Source organism: Microcebus murinus, chromosome 4 (assembly GCF_040939455.1).
Source record: "Microcebus murinus isolate Inina chromosome 4, M.murinus_Inina_mat1.0, whole genome shotgun sequence".
NCBI lineage: Eukaryota > Metazoa > Chordata > Mammalia > Primates > Cheirogaleidae > Microcebus > Microcebus murinus.
In genome coordinates, this window is record NC_134107.1 from 42,727,987 (window position 1) to 42,747,587 (window position 19,601).

Here is a 19,601-nt window from a genome sequence, read left to right on the forward strand (position 1 = left end):
GGCCATTGTCCATCCTTCCCCCCCCACCCCCCGCCTTGAATGCTCTTCCCCCCAGTCCTCTCCTTGCCTAACTAATTTTTACACATCCACCTTGAGAGCTCTCAGCTTTTGCCATCATGACACACACAGACTGGGTTATGGGTTAGGTCTGTCATGTTCACTCTCATAAGCACACTGCACTTCTATGTTTTGTGATTTCATAGTTAAAAATACCCCGTAGTCTCATGGTTGTTGACTTATGTCTGCCTTTTCTACTACCCTGCAAGATGATCTTTTGTTCACCAACTGCTAAGCTCATAGTACACACTCACATCAAGTATGTTTGCAGAATAAATGAACGAAGTGGTTGGCATATTTTCCTTGTTATAATCCTGGTTAATAAGGGCTTGGAGAAACCTTGCCTACTTCCCCCAGTGAGTTGCCACTTTCCCACAGGCTCCCAGGCACTTTTAGAGACTTCTGTTAGAATACGACATCAGATGCACCATTATTTTATATATTACTAAGAAATTATTTAAAGTGTTGCCAGTTATAATATGCATCCAATTTTCAGAGATTTTAAAATGTGAAAAAAAGAATACATCCTAGAATTAAGAAATGTGCTTTTTTTTCCTGCCTGCCCCCTTGCCTGCAACTTTATTCAAGGACAAGAGGTAACTTTGTGTCCCAACACTAAGCTTGTGCCTGGGACATAGAGTTGTAGTTGAAATGCTGGTTGGCTGAATGAGGATTTTGGTAATGTCATTAAAATCAAGAATAAAGAATGGATATTTTTTCCACAGTCAAGATAGGGAACTTCCAGCAATCAATTTAAGAATCTGTTAGCCCACCAAGATCTTCTAACCTCCAAACTGCACTTGTATAAATGCAATAGTGGCACGTCCTATTGTTAGAGGCATTTGAGCAGCAGATGAAATGGGCCACCAGACTGTACATTTGATGAAGGTTGACACCATGTCTATCTTGTGCACACCTGTATCCTTACTACTGGTACAAAGCAGCCACTCCATAAGTGAGTGTTGGATGAGGACATAAAGGACTGAGAAGAAAAGAAAGCACTTGGATGAAGGAGGCAGCGTGGCACAGGGGAAGGGAACAGGATATTGAGTCGTAGGTCTTCAGCTCTCATTCTAGCTCATTTCAATTACTAGTGATGCTGAGCAGGTCATCTAATCCTCCTGGCCCTGGCTTCTTCTTCGTCTATTAAATAACAATATCTATTTTTCCCCCATGGTTGTTCTGAGCACTACATGAAACAAAACAGGTGAGAATGGTCTATGGACCACTGAGGAATTGCAAAACACAGGAATGAATGGATACTTGTGGAAGGAAAGAGGTTTGGAAATGAGAAAGTAACATAAGAAACTGAGAGAGGAGTCATAGTCTCTGAGAATACAGGTGAAGGGATGGAGAGTAGACACAGAGGGTGACGAGGACAGGAGCCAGCAGAGGATACGTGGGTAGAGTCCTGGGAGAAGTGAGATTGGATCTTGTTGGAAAATTCTAGAGGAAAAGATGACTGATGCACACTGTGAAGGATAAAGTGGGATAAGAATGGGGGAGCCTTCGTCCTGGGCTGTGAGGAGGATCAGTGACACGTCAATCTAGAGAGGGGTCTCAAGGGTGAATAGAGGCCCGTCATCAGACTTCTTCACGCAGGGATGGTTGAGGCTAAGACATCTCCAGGATCCACTGTTGGCAGGGAGCAGGGCCACTTGTAGTGTTAAGTGAGATAGCTAGTACCTTCTTTCTGACTGTACCATCTTTCTCTATTAAAAATGGAGAAAATGCCTCTGTATTTTAAAATCAAAAGATGTGCTTTGGTTTGTCCTGGACAGCGTGGCAAAATCAAAGCCCGTCAGTTCAAGATAGTCACATAGTCGATGAAGGAAACGGGCCAGAGCATGGATACCTAAAAGAACGTTTGCTATCTCTGCACTGCAAAAGAATGACAAAGTTTAATTTAAATGACTGAATGTGCAATTATTTCAGTTCTGCATCTCATGATTGCCACCCATGATTCTAGTTGTGGGCATTCATATTTTCTATTCAATTAAAAACAAAAACAAAAAACCTGACTCCACGAAGACTGCTATTGAGAAAGTGTTTTTGCAAGCTCAAGAAGAAACCACATTTGCTCTCAAGAACCAGAGGATCCCATTTATCTGTCAAGCGCAAGGGCTGCCTTTGTGTCATAAGCACAATTATGAAAGTACAGGTCAGAGGGCTGTCGTGAGCGTGGCTCAGAGACACACAACGGCCTTCTCATCGAACGCCATCCTCACATTCCCAGGGAAAACAAACACGAGTGGTATAAAAACACCCAGAGAAGGTGGCTTTGAGTAGTTTGTCCTAGAAAAACAAACACAGCTTGGTCTGTGAGAAAAATGGCAGACAATAAAACATGTTAGTGTTGCCGGTGGTGTGTGGCAAGACTAAATATTTACTTTAAAACAATACAGGATTCAATGGCTTTTATGAGTAGCAAAAGGCACTTCTGGAATAACATAAGGGATCTCACTCTGACTCTTCTAGAACAGACAGTAGAGTTCCGAATGGCCCAGCGTAAGGCTCCTTGTGCAACATGAGGTCAGTGGGGGAATTAACCCAAGTTCACTAATAAGTCAGTTAACTACCACTTGAGGATTAGTAAAGGGCAGCAGTCGGCAGCTGCAATTCTTAACTCAGAATCACTAGGGGAGGGATCAAACCTCACGTGTTGGATGATACCCAGGAGACCTGGCTCACTGGGTCCAGAGTTTGTTCTGGATTCAAATGTACACATCTGGTTCTCCAGATGAAGAATCTACTCATGGAATACCTCTGCTGTTTTTTGGAATAGGATCTAAGCCTCAGAATTCACTGCGACATCAATTTCTGAAGTTCTTTTGATAGCATTACTGATGGTAGAAGAGGTAAGGAAAACTAAAGAATCATAACACACACAGTGGCCTAGTATGTTAGGGGTTTTGAAAAAAAAAATCAAAGATTTCCAGAAATGTAAGAGAACTCAGGAGACTGAATAATGATGAGGGCTGCTACCAATGACTGTGTAGTAAGGTCAAGCGCTGTGCTGGGTAATTCACATGCAAACCTTAAAGAGGAATGGTTTCCCCGAGTCGACCAGGGCTCAAGCTGGGAATGCCAGAGTAAAAACTCCAGGTAAATGATTATTTGGAATATTGACTCCTGGTGAAAGGAAGACAAGCTTTTGAAGTTGCTTTCCATTTTAATAGCATGTTGTACACAAGTAGGTTGCTTTCCTACAGGTTTGAAAACAGTTATCTGTGGGTTCAGGATGGGTTGTGAACTAACTCCAGGACAGGAAGCCTTGCCTCAGAGGTGTCTTGGCACCTTCTGAGACCACAGGCTTTGTCTTCTGAGTTCCAGCCTTCACCTGGTCACAGCTCTGCAGATGGCTCCTTATCAGACTGGGCCGAGGGGGCAGGAGACTTCCGCCTCTGCTCTGACCCCTCTGATCCTGTATCCACACCACAGCCAAGCAAACAAGACCACCCCACTGCTTGCTTACAACTCACTGATAGGGCTCTACTAACTTCCGGAGGAAGTCCAGACTCCCAGTCTAACCAGCCCACACACTGTGTGATCTGACCCTTGCCTTTGTCCAAGGGCTTCTTCCTCCTCATTTCTTTCTCTGACCCCTATCTCTCCTCCACAGCCCAGCCATAGATTCTAATTGTACCAAGCTACTGTACCAGACTGATTGCTGAGAAGCCAGTGACTGCTTTGCTTTGCTGTTGCACCCACAGCGCCCAGGGCATAGTTGGCACTCAGTGCTGAACTGAACGCTGGTTGGCAGTGTCTCCTGAACACGTAATGGTGTATCTTATAATGACAGAGCAGCTGGCTGTTTATTGTAGAGCCCTAAATTTTTTTTTCCCCTTCCTTTCCTTTTTTGCTTTAGTTTTGTTCCCCCCTAAGATCAGAATTTTCAGAAGGGGAGAGGGGAGAGAAATTAACATTTTAATGAGCACTTAATACATTGCAAGCACTGATCACACACAAGACAGCTCTGAGAGCTTTATCACCCTCATTGCAGAGATGAGCAAATTTAGTCTGAGAGGCTAACGAACTTACACAAAGCCAGTGAGTGTCAGAACTGACATTCACGCCCATGGCACTACAGCCCGTGTCCTTTTTATTGCACTGGGCTGCTTCTACGCGTTCAGAAACAGGAGGCCTGGAGGCAATGCTCAAAAGTAGGAACATGCCTCCCATCCCATGGCTACCACCCTGTCTGTACTTACATTTGCTGTCAGCTGGGTGGTCAGAGCTGAAACCTTCTCCTGGGAGGCATCTAGTTCCCGCCGCAGTTTACGAATCTAAAGATGACAAGGGACAGAGTTACTTGCTTTGGGAGTCTGTTTCCAGGTTGAGTCGGGTAAAACAATCCATAATAATGGAAGGAAATCCAACCAGCAAACTGTTCCTTACCTCTGACTGGCATTTTTCTTCTGGCTATAAAGAAAACATATAGGAAATTAGATGAGTTGAGGAAGAAAGAACAGTACAGTCCAGCCCATAGGAAACGCCATATTTGGATATTTGCAGCAGTTTGGAAGATTTATTAGTTTCTTTTCTGGTATATTTCTTGAGATAGACTGGCTCAATTAAATTGACCCATCGCAAAGGCCAAATCCAAACAGCATATTACTTTTAAAACTTAGGAAGCATTAGAGCAACACTCCATACTTTGGTTGGTAAGGAGCCATCCTGCCTCTCGTGTGGCGACAGTGATAAGGTAAAGCACTCAGGAAATGTATGTGATGAGAAGGGTAAGAGCTAGAGTTAGCAATTTACAGGATGCCCAGTTAAATTCGAATATTTTTAAGTCTAAGTAAATCCCATGCAATATTAGGGACATACTTATAATAAGAATTTGTTCTTAATCTGAATTTCAAATTCAATTGGGTATTCTGTATTTTATCTGGCACTCCTTTCTAGGGAGAAAAGAAGACTGCTCTTATATTAATTCTGCCCCATTTTATCCCTCCCTGTCACCTCCTTAGGGCACTACAGTGGGACAGCAGCAGGGCAGCAAGGCCTCAAAGTCAGGAGGGCTAGGGAAGCCCCTATCAGCCAGGCTGGGAACTCCATGTGTTGTCAAGATAAATGTACCTTCATCTTCCTGCTGCCCCACCTTAAGTCTCCCAATTACCTGTGATCCTGGGGAGTAAGGGGGTTCATCTTGTTGTCCCTTTTACTGGCAGAGCTTTCCATGTTGGCTCTGTGTCTGCGGTGACACAGGCTCCTGCCAGGCAGAAACTCTGAGACCATCTTTTCCCATACGGGGAACCCACATGGGTAGTGGGAACCTGCTGCAGCAGGAACCTTTCGTTCCCTCTCCTCTGGTTCCCATGGGGGCCTATAAAGAAGCACCCACTCCACTTCCTGGAAATGTGGAAGTGTTCCTGCCCTCTCTCTACCCACCACTCCAACATCCCCAGGGCAAAAGAGTGACTTGGAAACCAGTTAGCTGAATGAACAACAGTAAGGACCCATTTTGTCCTTGGGTCCTTGATGAGTGTCCTAATCCAATTTCACTAGCAATAAACCCATTATTTTTAAAAATCAGCATCTGATTTTTAGTGTTTAAGCGTCTCCTTTTCTATCAGCTCAGAACGCAAAGGGGTATGATTCATTAGAACCCACGGACCCTGCACCCATCAGCTGAGCAGGTAGACAGCTGCTTCCTGTCTGATCTCCACCCCGAGCTCCCCACTGCCCTCCCTCCAGGCTGGCTCCTAACAGCAGCAACTAATTTTTAAATACATGTGGCCAAATAATTTAATTCTTGCAGTAACCCCAATAAAGTAGGTTTGTTTGTATTCCTTCTGAGGTTCAAAGAGGTAAAGTGTCTTGCCTAAAGTCACATAGCTGAACAATCTCCTTATCTAAGAAATACTTTCAGAAGGTGGGAAGATATTCTCAGGGTTCACTCTTCCCTCCCAGGTAATACTCATGCATCCCTCTTTGTCTGTCTGTCCGTCCGTCCATCCATCCATCCATCCATCCATCCATCCATCCATCCATCCATCCATCCATCCATCCCACCTCCACCACCTATCAAGTATTTATTGATATCCTACTATGTGCCAGGCACTGTTTTAAGAAACAGGGATGCAGCTGTGAACATGACCAGGTCCCTGACCTTATGCTGCTTACATTCTCGTAATAATAACTGGCACTTATTGAATGCTTATCATGTGCCAGACTGTTCCAACCACTTTACATTCATTGTTCATTTAATCTTTGTAACAACTCTTAGTGTAAGTACTAATACTATTGCTTTCTGTTTTGCATATGAGGGAACTGAGGCACAGAGAGGTTAAATAGTTTGCCCATGGTTGCAGCTGGTTAAGTGACAACCTACAATCTCAGAGAAGGCACATGTGAGGACAGTTGGGATTGCATCCAAGGTCGTCTGGCTCCAGAGCCTATGATCTTAATCAGCACATTCTCCTGCTCTTTTATGATAGCTAAATTCTCATGGAGGCTTTCCAGAAATAAGGCCCCTGACTCCTGAGCCTCATCCAAAGAAGAAAAGTTAATGCTGAGAATGCCACAGCTAGCTAACATCTGGGAGGCTGGTGGAGGCCTGTTAGCAGGCTGAAACATCCATATAGAACCAGTTCTAAACACTTCCATCAACAGTCCTTCCCCATGCTTCTGCCACTGTGTGCCACTGTGCCCACCTGTTTCCTGGGTTTGGTCCCCATTACCAACAGCAGCCAGGAGAAATCATGTGCTCTGCATCTTGCCCCCAGCTGCTGCTGTTCTTCCCCACATCTGGGAATACTATGTGAAGCTGTGGGCCTCCTTCCGTTCAGCAGCTTCCCTGGGAACCCAACTGCTCTCTGCCAACCAAGGAAGCAAGCCTGAAGCCAGATGTGGCCTCTTAGATTTTCTCTACTCCAAGTCCATGACTTCTCCACGGCAATTGTTTAGCATCATGTAATCCTTTCTTTCATTTGTAATTAAAATTGTGGGCAAATTTTAGGCAGAATGAGCATTCTTGCATATCTAAGAATTACAGAGATTTTAAGGAAGGAAGCTACTGTCATCCAATAAGAGCCTTTAAAGCTTCCAGCTATTAAGCAAGTTCCTTGTTCTGAGTCTTTGGCAACTTAAGAGACTGCAAAGATCTCTTTTTAGACAACAAAAAAGAACTTGTTCACATTTACATTTACAAAGGTGCCTGGGGCATGTGTTTTGGAATTTCATTATTACCAAGAAACTAATAACAAGTAAGCGACCATGCTTCAGTGCTAGGTGGTAGCAGAGTCTAACCAGACTTGCAGTTTTTCTTGAAATGAGTAGACCACTCTAGCATGATCACATTCAAATGTTAGGCTATTTTTTTTTTAAAGTCTGCAAAAGCAACCTAAAGTCTCAGAGAAGACACACGTGAGGGCGGCAAATGGGAACCTCTGACTCCATGACTCACAGAATGTCAGAGATCATGGGGGCCCGGGAAGATCACCTCGCTCAGCTTCCTGATGCAGAGGGAAAACTGAGAGACACCCAGAATAAACAAGGTGATTTGCTGAAAGTCACATGGTGAGAAAAACTAAGATTAGACTGCAGGTCTCTTGCTATCCAGATAAACATGGAATTAAAAATTACTATTATTATGTCTTTGGTAATTGTTGCATTTATGTCAACTTGGAAAGGACAATTTCATATTTCATGAAAGTATCATCTTCATGTCCACAGACCCAGAATAGAAATTACTAGAAGAGAGCCTTTCACTGCAAGAGCTTCCAGTGGTCGGTGTGAAGGGGCTGGCCCAGGGATTGCAGGTGACAGTTTCCTAGATCAGAATACTCACGAGGTAGAGAAGTTCATGCTCTTTCCCTCCAAGGCTGGCCAATGTGGGCCAGATACCCAGGTTTTACTCTCCTGAGAAGGGCCCACTCCCTTCTGTGTTGACAGGAACCCCAGGAACGCCACAGGGAAAACACAGGGCTGGGGCACTAAGACATCTGCTATTCTGCTCTACACCCAACAACAGAGTCCCACGTCCCTGGGTGTCCTCTGGTGTCTCTGGCTCCCTCTTTCATTGACAGGCTCCTTTCTCTCCTAAACCTTATCCTCAAGGATCAGTCCAGAGCCCGACATTTACATGTTGCCAGTGAATATTGCTGAAGAAGTGAATTTAGGTTTGAAGTCCCATCCTTGGTACCTATACTTCAGAGTTTCATTCTGGAAGAAAGAACTTAGTTTATCTGCTGGCTGACAACTGGAAGGCCATCTCTATGCTCTGTTGGTAGATAATGGCTTAATCTCTATATAGAGTGCCTCCCTAAGGCACTCTATATAAAGCCTTTAAAAGGAAAGCCAAGACTTGGTCATGAAATATCAGACAAGATGATTAGCTTGAGCAAAGAGGAATTTTGGAGTTGGAGAGGTGTGGTGGATAGGAGTAGAAGCAAGAGTTTCTAGGTCTTTGCAATCCAAGCAGTTAGCAATCACTAAAGTCTGTTTGCTATAAGCCTAAGAAAGAACAATCAGGCCCTGGTCTCTTTTTTTTTTTTGAGACAGAGTCTCACTTTGTTGCCCAGGCTAGAGTGAGTGCTGTGGCATCAGCCTAGCTCACAGCAACCTCAAACTCCTGGGCTCAAGCAATCCTGCTGCCTCAGCCTCCCGAGTAGCTGGGACTACAGGCATGTGCCACCATGCCCAGCTAATTTTTTCTCTATATATTAGTTGGCCAATTAATTTCTTTCTATTTATAGTAGAGACGGGGTCTCGCTCTTGCTCAGGCTGGTTTTGAACTCCTGACCTCGAGCAATCCGCCCACCTCGGCCTCCCAGAGTGCTAGGATTACAGGCGTGAGCCACTGTGCCCGGCCCAGGCCCTGGGCTCTTTAACTTCATTGTTGGATGGCCTCTTATTTTGAAGGGGTTACATATAGTTTATCCTGCTCTCTAGCCCAGAAACCCGGCATTATCAAAACCTAAATTATTAAAACATTTGTTTCCAATAATTTTCAATTCACAATTACTGAACAAATCCAGTACTGAAAAAATCAAATCCAGTACTGAAAATCCAATTGTATTTGGTTACACTGGCTTTTGTTCAACAGACCTCTCATTGACAATGGCTAGCATGTAGAAGAGCTTACTCTGAGCTGTACTGATTGCTTTATATGCATTTTCATATTTCTTTCAAACCTATTTTTGAACACTAACTATGTGCTTGGCACTGTTCTAGGTACAAGGAATAAAAACAAAAAGTCCTTGTCTCAAGGAGTTTAAATTCTAGTGAAATGTAACCTTCATAACATTTAATCCTTATTACAGCTCTATAAGGTAGGGACTATTATCATTTCCACTTTACAGATAAAGAAACTGAGGCAGACAGAAGATTAATAAATTGCACAAGGCCTTTCTTTTCCAAGTCCACCAGCAGGTGGCCAAGGCATCTCACACATCCTGACTAGTTACCACCCAAATCATGATGCCACTTTAACAAAGCAGCTAGTTCCTGATTTTTTAGGTTGGTACATTAATAGCTGTTTGTGAATTTCAAATCTTGTTCTCCAGTTAATTGATCCCCCTATGATGGAAATGCTCTCTCTAGGCGAAATGTTTACATTTTATTCTTGACATGTTTAATAAAGAGCTGCGGTCCCCGGGTACCAGTCTGTGGCCAGTTAGGAACTGGGCTGCGCATCAGCGCCTGAGCTCTGCCCTCCCCCCACGCCCCACTGCCCACTGCCCACTGCCCCGGCTGTCTGTAGAAAAATTGTCTTCCATGAAACTTAGGAACCGGGCTGCACAGCAGCAGGTGGTGAGCGCGGGCAAGCGAGCGAAGCTTCATCTGTATTTACACCCATTCCCCATCACTCACATCACAGCCTGACCCTCCCACCCCTGGTGAAAAAACTGTCTTCCATAAAACCAGTCCCTGGTGCTCTGGGGACCGCTATAATAAAGGAACCCTAGCTCTCACGATCACAGCCACACAGCACTGATTTATACTCACTGTAGAATAAATTGACGATGTGCTGGAAACCAAGGAGAGCGAGGATCCGTGAACTATTGAACAAAGAGAAAGAAAAAAAGAAAAGGTGAATTGCACAGCTGGCTGTTATGGAACCAAAAAGAGGGGAGAGAAGGAGAAAATCAGCAATACAGGACACTAGCAGGCTTAGAACGACTTAATCTCCTCACCTTGACCCAGCCTCTCCTGGTTTGGTGACAGGTCAATGACAAGTAACGGATAATTTACTAAGGAAGTCACTTTTCTATTACATTTTTTTCTATAAACTTCTACATTTTTTTTCTGACTACCAAACAACATATGATTACTGAAAAAAAATGTTCAAGTACAGAAGAGTGCTAAGAAGCATATTCACTGTCATAACCTACAGTGACTCACAATTCCATTACCTGGAAGCAACCTGTTACCGTTCCAGCATACTTTATTCTACCCTTTTTTCTAATGTATTCCTCTTGGGTTCAGATTGGGTTGCATGTATATCTTACCCTGCTAGCATCTGTCCCTTGTACATGCAAAAAGATGAACTGATTATTTTGAATTTAAGAGGCTGTTGGTCACGGTCAGTTCACTCTAGATGACTGTGTAGCAGAATATTTGTTTAGAAAACAGATCCGCTGAAGTATAGATTCTTTGATTTCTATTATGTCTAGAAAGTGACAAGTGGTATCCCCTTTTGTTTTGCTTTTTGACTAGAATCATACTTGTATACCCTTAGCACCCCTTCCTGCCTTCAGCCAGTAGAGACATTTTTTATTTGTTTTAATTTTAAATCATAGTCTTTGCTGGGACCATGTATTCTGGCTGCCTTCTCTTTTTGGGAACTAAATTCTTTAGTTTCTTGGTAATCTCTTGACAACCTCTTTGAAAGACAGAAATATTCCTGTGTTTCCTACCTTTGTAGGCCTTTTAACTGGGCACAATTTTCTTGACCGTGGGTGGAATGCTTCTACTCTTACACTGCGCTACGACCTGCAGTCTGAAAGTGGGAGGCTGGAGAGTAACTTTCCACCTGTGCTCAATGGCATTCACCTACCACCCAAGAAGTGAACTCATGCTGGATTAGCAGTTGGCAGAAGCTACCTGCCAACGAGATAGCCGATGAGCAACTCAGCCTAACACTCAGGCAACATCTCTACTGTTTTTCCAGTAAACCTTCCTTTCCCTCCCATTCTTCCTTTATATGTTCCTATCACGCTACGAATCCTGCACTTCTCTCCCAAGCATGCCCTAGATAATACTCCCCCCACCATAGAGTCTTTGCCCATGCAGTTCTCTTGGTTTAGGTTGCATCTAAATACTGCTTATCCAAATCAGACCCGTTCAAATATCTTCTCCACGGAGCCTGTCCTCTATTTCCCTGGCTGCCACCTGGATGGGCCTCCTCTTTCCTCTGCACCCACAGAACTCGGCTTGCCATTCCCGCCCTCTTCTCTCTTAGCAGGGGCACCACTCTGAAGCGGTCCCTGTACTATCACTTACATCCACCCGCCTTAGCAATGCCCTGAGTTCTAGATCTTTTCCTCCATCCATGACCAATCTGACTCATGCCCATAAAAATCAGTTTAAGGTGTTAATGGCCAATAATGGCTTTCAATGTTAATATGTCCACACATTAACAGAGGCTTCCAATGCCCCAACCTAAGGGCCTAACGTTCCAAGGAGGTAAGTTACTTCAGCTCTACGACACAGACAACAGTGGAGGGATTATATTGGAGGCCAAGTTGGGTGAAGAGATGTGGGCAACGTGCAACCGCCCTTCAATCACACGTGCATGACTGTCCCGCCAGGGGCTGGCTCCAGTGGCCTGCACTGGGCTGCTCTATGACCTTCAGCTGTTGGAAAATGGAAGTGTTTTTCTCTTATATCTCTACATCTTATACACATAAACTGGCTGACACAGTTTTAGTAACAACTCAGTGCAAACTTAGGGCCACAGGCAGAGAAGAACACATCTGGCAGGCTTCAGGTAGAGGTAATTATTTTTCTCCTGTAATTAACTACTCTCACTTGGTAAACAGCAACAGCAAGGCTGTGTTCCAAAGAAACAAATTCCCTGATTTCCAGAGTCAACCCCCAGATGAATGTGGCTTGCCTCAACCATTGCAGTTGGCCCTCCTTCAAGCGAACAGAGCCAAGTCAGAGCCTGGGTTATGCAGTGTGAATACTCTTGGACAACAACATGCTTATTGTAATTACAGAGCCAAACAGCGAAAACAAGCCAGGTTGATTTTCCTCCCTGTATCTGTACCTCCCAAACTTTTCAGCTACAAGGAGCCACAGAGAATATTTAGGCCACCTCTGCCACTGGGAGATCTGAAACTCAGAAAAGTTAAATCACTTGCTTAAGGTCACACAGCAATTCAGGAATAGAATCTGCTGACAAAAAGTCAGTCTAGAGACCGCTCTGCCTTTGAGAGATCTGGTTTACTAGTTTCCGTTTTGTTTTTTATTTTAAAGCCTTTTGGTGTTTTTTAGAGTGGTTTCCTATTCCCTTCAAGCAATCTACATATAGACACAAGTCAGGACTGATGTTTAAGAAAGATGCTTTAGGTGGGGGTGAAATCACTAGATAGAATGAAACAACTGGGCACATTCCAGTCAATAAAGTAATTAAGTGCCTCTGACCTTCATCATCATACAGAATTGGCAGGTAACAATCCCAGACTAGGCAGGAGTTTCCTCCCTTAATTAACAAAAGAATAAATTAAGGCTGAGAATGGCTAAGTGATAAGCTCACACACACAGCTGGTCAGGAGCTGGGTACTGTGGAAGGAGCCACGGAGAATGTGGCAGTCCGTTAGCCACAGTTCCAGTGGCTAACGGACTGCCCTGCCTCTCAAAGGAAGCATAATAAAAACAGAGGTGAAAGATCAGGGCTTGCCTCAAACAGGTTAAAAAACAAAACAAAACACCCCACCTGAGCCCAATGTCAAGGTAGGGTTGAGTAGAAAGACAGAGGGCTGGGAAGCAAAAGGCTTATTAGGACATTGTTCTAGCTGCAGAACATCTCCAAGCCACTTCTGCCTCAATTGCACCATTAAAAGAGATGGGGGTGATAATGGCCCTTGGGGAGAAGGATATAACATAATTATAACAATAGCTACCATTGACTGAGCACTTACAATCCGCCCCCTTTCAAAGTTATTTGCTAAATGCTTTCCAGGATTTATCTCACCTAATCTTCACTTCAATCCTCCAACGCAGGTACAATTATTTTCCATATTTTAGCGAGCAGGGAACAGGTTGAGCAGGGAGGGTCAGGTTCCTTCCCAGAGTCATACTGTTGCCAGAATTTGAATCACAACTATAGATTCAAGTGACTTGTTTAAGGTCACGCAGCAGCTAGAAACACAGCAGAGCTGCAATACAAGCTTCCCTTATTAGTAAGCTGCTCTCTCCGGTGGGTTTCGTATAAACTGATACAGTGGGGGTCTCTGTGTTTCAGATTGCACTGGCTCTTACTGATGACTGCTGAAATCACGGGAGTTGTTCTCTCTAGACATCCATTTTAAAAACACCTCAAGCATCCTCCTAAATGTACGCTATTAAAGTTGACTTTAAGATTGCATAATGCATCTGATGGAAATTAATTTACCTGAAATAACTTTGAAAGGCTGCATCTGGGCCATGCCTGTACCTAATCTACATATTTATGATTCCCACCTCCTTCAAAATGGGAAGTGCTAATTAAATTGCACAAACACTTCACACAAACACTTGTGCTAATTCTTCCTATATTTCTATTTTGCTGTATTGTACATAATACACCAAACATGAGATGTGAATTTTTCCCCAACTGTTTCTGTAATGCTGGGAATTTATAAATTCAAAAGAAAAAAAAAACAGTCTTTACTCAAAGGAATTAAAAAAACACCTAATTACACAAGCCCTATTTTGGTTTTGTACTGTAATAGCCTTGGAAGAAATAAAACCCATCTGATGCCAAATTTCCCCAAACATGAAAATATTATGTGTTCATAGTCTATCGACAGCAGTCCCTACCCCTTCCCCCAAAGTTTGATTTTTACCCCTGTGCTTCAGTTCCATGTCACCATGAATCATTAGGTTTACAAAAGTCTAGACACTGCTTATGGGCAAGCACTTTTTATCAATGTCATTTTGACATCCCAGATATTCTGCAGTTGTGCTGCCTGCCAGCTTGATTCCAGATGGAATAAATAAAAGCTATCTGACAATGATTCTGTAATGGTCTTGGGCTTTTATGAGGCGAAGCGTGCTTGTTTGGACAAGTTTCAGTACTGAGTGTGGTTCACCGAGGTATACACACGGCAGAGAAGATGAATCCAGTGCAGGGCAAGCTCCATACGCAAGTCCTCACCAGGGAGGCCGGGAACCGCTCCGTGGTCATGCTTGGCCGGCACACCAACAAGAAAAAAGTTCAAGACAAACTGCCTCCTCCTCCACCTTAAGGTCATAATATGTCCTCCGCTATTACTGCTGAGTGGTTATAGCATTAATTTCTAGCTCTTAAATCTAGCAAAAACACTCAGTTACTCAGGCTCCTCCCCTCCTGAATCCTCTGGCCCAGCAGGTTCCCATATATGGATTTGCAGACTTGCATCTGCTCACCGGACGTCACTGGATGCAAATGATACATAAATCAGGGTGGAGAGTATGAAGATTCCAGCGGGCAACTGCTCTGTAACTAAATTCTTGAAAACTTTTGTTAAAAGGAACACAAGGCAAAAGCAGAAGCCTGTATCTTGTATTTTTCTCCCTTTGACCTGGGATTTCCTGAACAATCACAAGTTTGTTCTTTCCTTCCTGGAGGATGCTGGCCATATTTCCCCACTCTCCTAGGGATGGGGAAGCACCTATGACATGTCCTCCATGTTCTGTTTTGTCGTTGGTGAAAAAGGCACAACTAGAGGTATGGTCCTCAGCTTGGGCTCTATTTGTTCCAAGAGTCCCCATCTTCTGACCGGGGACTCTGAGCTGCCAGGAAGCCAATGTTGAAGCTGTGTTTTGACAGCTATGTTATTACAGCTTTATAAGCTGTGTCATTACAGGCTATGACATGTAATACCATCATTGTGTTAGCATTTATATGTATTATCTCATTTAATTCTCATAATTCCATGCACTGAATACTATTATTCGTCTCATTTTCTCAGTGAAAATCCAGAGGCACAGAGAGGTGAAGCAACTTGCCCAAGATCATGTACCTAAGAAGTAGTGGAGCTAAAGCTCACACCCTGCTAGTCTGAGTCTATATTCTCAAGCACTGGGCCATAAGCCTCCAATGTCCTATCAGCCCCATCTTCGCAGGGTTGGGGTGACATCCCCCACAGAATTTTGACAGCTTTCTCCCCTAACTCACACCTCCGGTGAAGGAACAAAGGGAAGGAGAAACCAAATGAGCTGTGAAGATGGCTGGCAAAATTGACCATAGAATTGTTTTCTCACAAATCTGATGAAAATGAACAAAACATATTAATAAAAACCCAACCCCCAAAATATTCACAGTTAGCAACCAAAGAAAGAAAAGGGCATAACAGAACACAATCAACTTGAAACACTGGTGTTTGAGACAAGAGATAGAAAATTCTAGAACAGAGAGGCATGTCTGCCCAGCCCCTCAGAGCTACACGAGAGTGTCGGCACAGGGAAGTGAGCTCTCTGGCAACTCCCTCTGCCAGGATGGGGAGCCAGTGTCTGCACCTCAAGATGGAGGCGCATGCCAAGAAGCCTTGGCCCAAGTCCAGGACAGAGGCGCCTAGAGCGGAACTCAGTCAGTGCTATGGCTCATCAGTGTTTTCTCAGCAGCCTCTTCCCTGAAGTCCTGAAAGGTTAACTAAGGGCCAGACCTTACTACTGAGTGTTCCCCATACCTGACCCCCAGTGTAGGTGGGAGAGTTGCAAGCACTTACACGTGGGCTCGCAGGTCAACGAAGTGAGCTTAGCATAGAGGACCATTAACCACATGGAATAACCTGGGAGAAGGTGAGACTCCTTCCTTACCTTCTTCAAACCCATCCCGGAACGAGCCCGAACGGCTCATGGTTCTGCTCTTCTCATCCAGGGACATGGAGCTATTCCGGAAGCGGCTGTCCGTGTACGGATCATACTGCCCGTCGGCATTGGACAGGCTGTGGGTCCTCAGCATGGCCGGGTTGGACAAGCTCATCTGGGTGACAGTGGTGGGACTCGCTGGAATGAAAGGAATGGGATCAAAATGTTGGAAATTCATGTCTCTGTTCAAATCCTGGATGGGGACAAAGAGGAGGCTGCTTATTGTCAGCCACATGCGTTCCTGCCAACTTCTCTCCCCTGCCTATTTTCTAAAAGGTAGTCGCATCAGCATTCGAGTTACACACTGAGAGCTAAAAATAAGGGTGGAAAGCCGGGTCAGCTCTACAGCAAGGCTCTGGGCTCCGGCTTTCCAACTTGGCACGTTCAGACAGGCCAGTGTCACCTTCCAGGCATGAGCTAATTACTCCCCAGGCTCATCTGGAACGATTCTCTCTGAAGCCAAAAGCCCAAAATAGTCCAAGTAGGCTTTTGATCAGATGGGAAGCATTTGTGCATGACAAGAATCTCTTGCCTCAAAGAGTTACGGCTGGGAAAGAACAATATGAACACAGGTCTGTCTCATGGCCTCAGATGGGGAACACTGCATAAAAAGCTTGCATGCAAAGGAGGTGCATTTGCCATAGCTAAAACCAGCTTTCTTAAGAAAAGTCTGTCCGTTTTAGTAATGTACAATATTTTCAGAGGTACTCATTTAGCCAATCAAAAATGAAGAATTAAACCTCACTTGATGACAAACTACATTGATCCTTAAAGCCTCTGAATTTATTATTCACAATAATCAGAAAAGGCTGCCTCTCTAAAGAGTGAGATGAGACTGGAAAAGACTTTCCTTCTATCAGTCCCCCGGGGCTCAGCTCCCATCCTGCCACCCTCACATAACCTCTGTCTGTAATTCCAGCCAGCACCGATCTTTCCTTTCGCTAACTGTGTAGACTACTACTTATCTGATTCCAGTCAGTTTTTACAGGGTTTCATATAAAGCTTTGGACTGTTCTCTTTTACCCTGCTTTACGGGTCTGCATGGGGGTGTGTTCGTCTCTCTAAAAAAGAATCCACTGACATGTCAGCAGGGACTGTGTTAAAAATCCTTTTCCTTTCCCCACTGCGCCAGCCCAAGCATTATGTCAGCAGTCGGCACTTCTAAGAATACCTGTTCGGTCAAAGCTTAACTTTTATTTCCAGCTTACTAAAGCAATGAGGATCACCAAACATGGGGTATGCTATAAACCCTGCTTCTTCAGAGATCTTAAAAATAGAATGCATTCTTCTCAAAAATGGGATGATTTGCTCTTTGCAGTACCCTACCTGAATCAGCTACAGACAGAAAATTGATCAGAGTACCAAAATTTTTGCTGTTTTCTCTATTTCTTTTGATATCAATTCTCCTGTAATCAAACTATATCGCTGAGGGCTTGGTCAGATGTCGAGAGGGGCAGAACCACATGTCTATTTCAAAACACCAAATAAGCTCTGCCCTACAGAGCTGAACAACACAGCTAATGACAAGTGGCTACTCACCAAGCTGGGAAAAGTTGAACCTTGTTCCAGAGGGAGAAGTTACACTGGAGCCAGAGGAAAAAGGGGAATTTGCAGCCGTGTCCTGCAGGCCTCCTGCAGAGTGGGACCGTAACCATTCTTTTGCATCTTCTTGCGTGCGAAGCTGGGAGGTGGGAGTATACCTGGACAGACAGAAATCAAGCTGGAATGAACTACGAACAACACTTAGGAAAATGAATTCCGTGGGGTTGATGGCAAATACATAAAAAGAAAAAAATATATATCCAAAGATTATTTGTTTTAAAAAATCAGATCACTACACACCCCGAAACTTACGAAGTTTCTCAAAACCTTTTTTGCTACTTGGCAGCGTTTGGGGAAAATTACAATTGCTTTCCGTGTGGAGGGAACACATAAAGGGAGGAAGATTCGTAAATGCTCAAAAGAGCCGTCACTGGGCGTTTCTGTAACATGTTGATTCATGACAGTGTCACGTCAAAGCCCCCACCTTGAGGGGACTGAAGCAACAAAACGAGCTGCTGTTAGAGCTCTGAGGAAGTTTTAATTAGATAACTCACAGCATCTGCACTCTATGGCACAAATAAGTGGCGTGAATCGCAGCACATGGGAAAGCGGACATGGAAAGGGAGGTCCCAGGACACAGATGCTGGAAGCAGTTGTTGCAATCACGCATAAGCAAGTCTTCACGAAAGGAGCCCCAAATTATTGGGTTTTACAGGAAAGGGTCTTCAGGAGTTATGCGACCCACCTCCTCATTTATTCTGAAATGCATCTGGTGATGATTTATTGGGCATCTATGACATCCTAGGGGCCTTCATGGAAGTTATCTCACTGAAGCCTCAGACCTGCTCAGCAATGCAGATGCCACTATCCCTATTCACATTCAGGAAAGGCAGGACCCTGCCCTGAGTCACAGAGCTGAAATTCCTATGTTTGCCTGATTCCAAAATCCATGCTCTTTTCACTGTGGCCACAGGCAGCACCTGGAATTTCTGAGTGCCCAAGCAGCCAGGGTACCACTGCGTTTTATGTACTATATGTAAATAGAGTGATTCTTTGGGCTTAAAAAAAGGTGTTGTGGGTGTGTTGGCATTATGTGAGCTAGAGGGAGGGAGGGAGCTGGGCAGGAGAGTCACAGTGACAGGGAATGCAGCATTGTTTCCTCCTCAATGCTTTTACTGCAGTTGATGGACACGAAACTTCCCAGGACGCATCAATGACCTGAAAACAGCATGTCTTGTATCCCTATTCTGAATTTTTAAACCACTAATTTTAAAAGGCCAGAGCTATATAATTTTGATAGGAGAGATCTGCTACAGAAATATACACATCATTTGAAATGTTAATATTTAGGGGTAGTGTCCTTTCAGGGCACACCCATGGGACATTAAAGTCAAACTCGTACTGAGAGTGGCTGTCATTTAAGCATCCAGCAAGGTGGCCAACAAGCAGCCCCCAGGGTCCCAATGGAAACTGATCAGTACAAAAGGCCTTGCCAATTCCCCTTTAAGGCCACAGGTCCGAACTCCCTTCCACAGGATGTGTGTTGGGAGATTTTAATATTTTGCTTCTTAGATTCTTTGAATGGGCTTTACTCAGAGTTCCCTATTGAAAGGAAGCATTGATACCTACCTCATGTTACTGTTCAAAATGCTCTCAGTCTTAAGAGCTGCGGGTTATTAACTATAGACACACATGACAGCAACGAAACATTTCATTCCAAGTTCCATTTTATGCAAAAGCACTTAATGCTTAGTGCAGGGTGAAGCTGATGCTACAAAGAACGAGGTGTTTAGAAAGCAGGAGAAATGACAGCTGCAACCATAAGACAGTAAGATCATGGGGGAGGCATTAGCAAACTGAAGCTCCTTTGGCTGGCAAAGTGATGTAGATGGTGTGAGCAATGGTGACTTATAGCATCTCGTCTTACCAGGACTAGCACCAAAAATGAGCCCAGGCTACCACTTACTAGGAATAAAAGGACACTCCTTCCTGGGAGT

At 44.2% G+C, this 19,601-nt stretch overlaps 1 protein-coding gene across 9 annotated transcripts in view; it reads right to left on the minus strand.

Annotated features, from left to right (window-relative positions):
• The window catches only part of NAV2 (neuron navigator 2), a 378,822-nt gene that overhangs the window by 39,783 nt on the left and 319,438 nt on the right, over positions 1-19,601 (minus strand). For all 9 annotated transcript variants that reach the window (XR_012918953.1, XM_012756707.2, XM_012756722.3 and 6 more), the window contains 5 exons: positions 17,602-17,762; positions 16,012-16,200; positions 10,012-10,064; positions 4,456-4,479; positions 4,269-4,343 (listed from right to left, as the gene is read on the minus strand). Coding sequence is in view for 8 of the 9 variants with exons in the window: in XM_012756707.2 (XP_012612161.1) it covers positions 4,269-4,343; positions 4,456-4,479; positions 10,012-10,064; positions 16,012-16,200; positions 17,602-17,762 (502 nt within the window). In the remaining variant the exon portion in view is untranslated. The remainder of the gene's footprint in view (positions 1-4,268; positions 4,344-4,455; positions 4,480-10,011; positions 10,065-16,011; positions 16,201-17,601; positions 17,763-19,601) is intronic.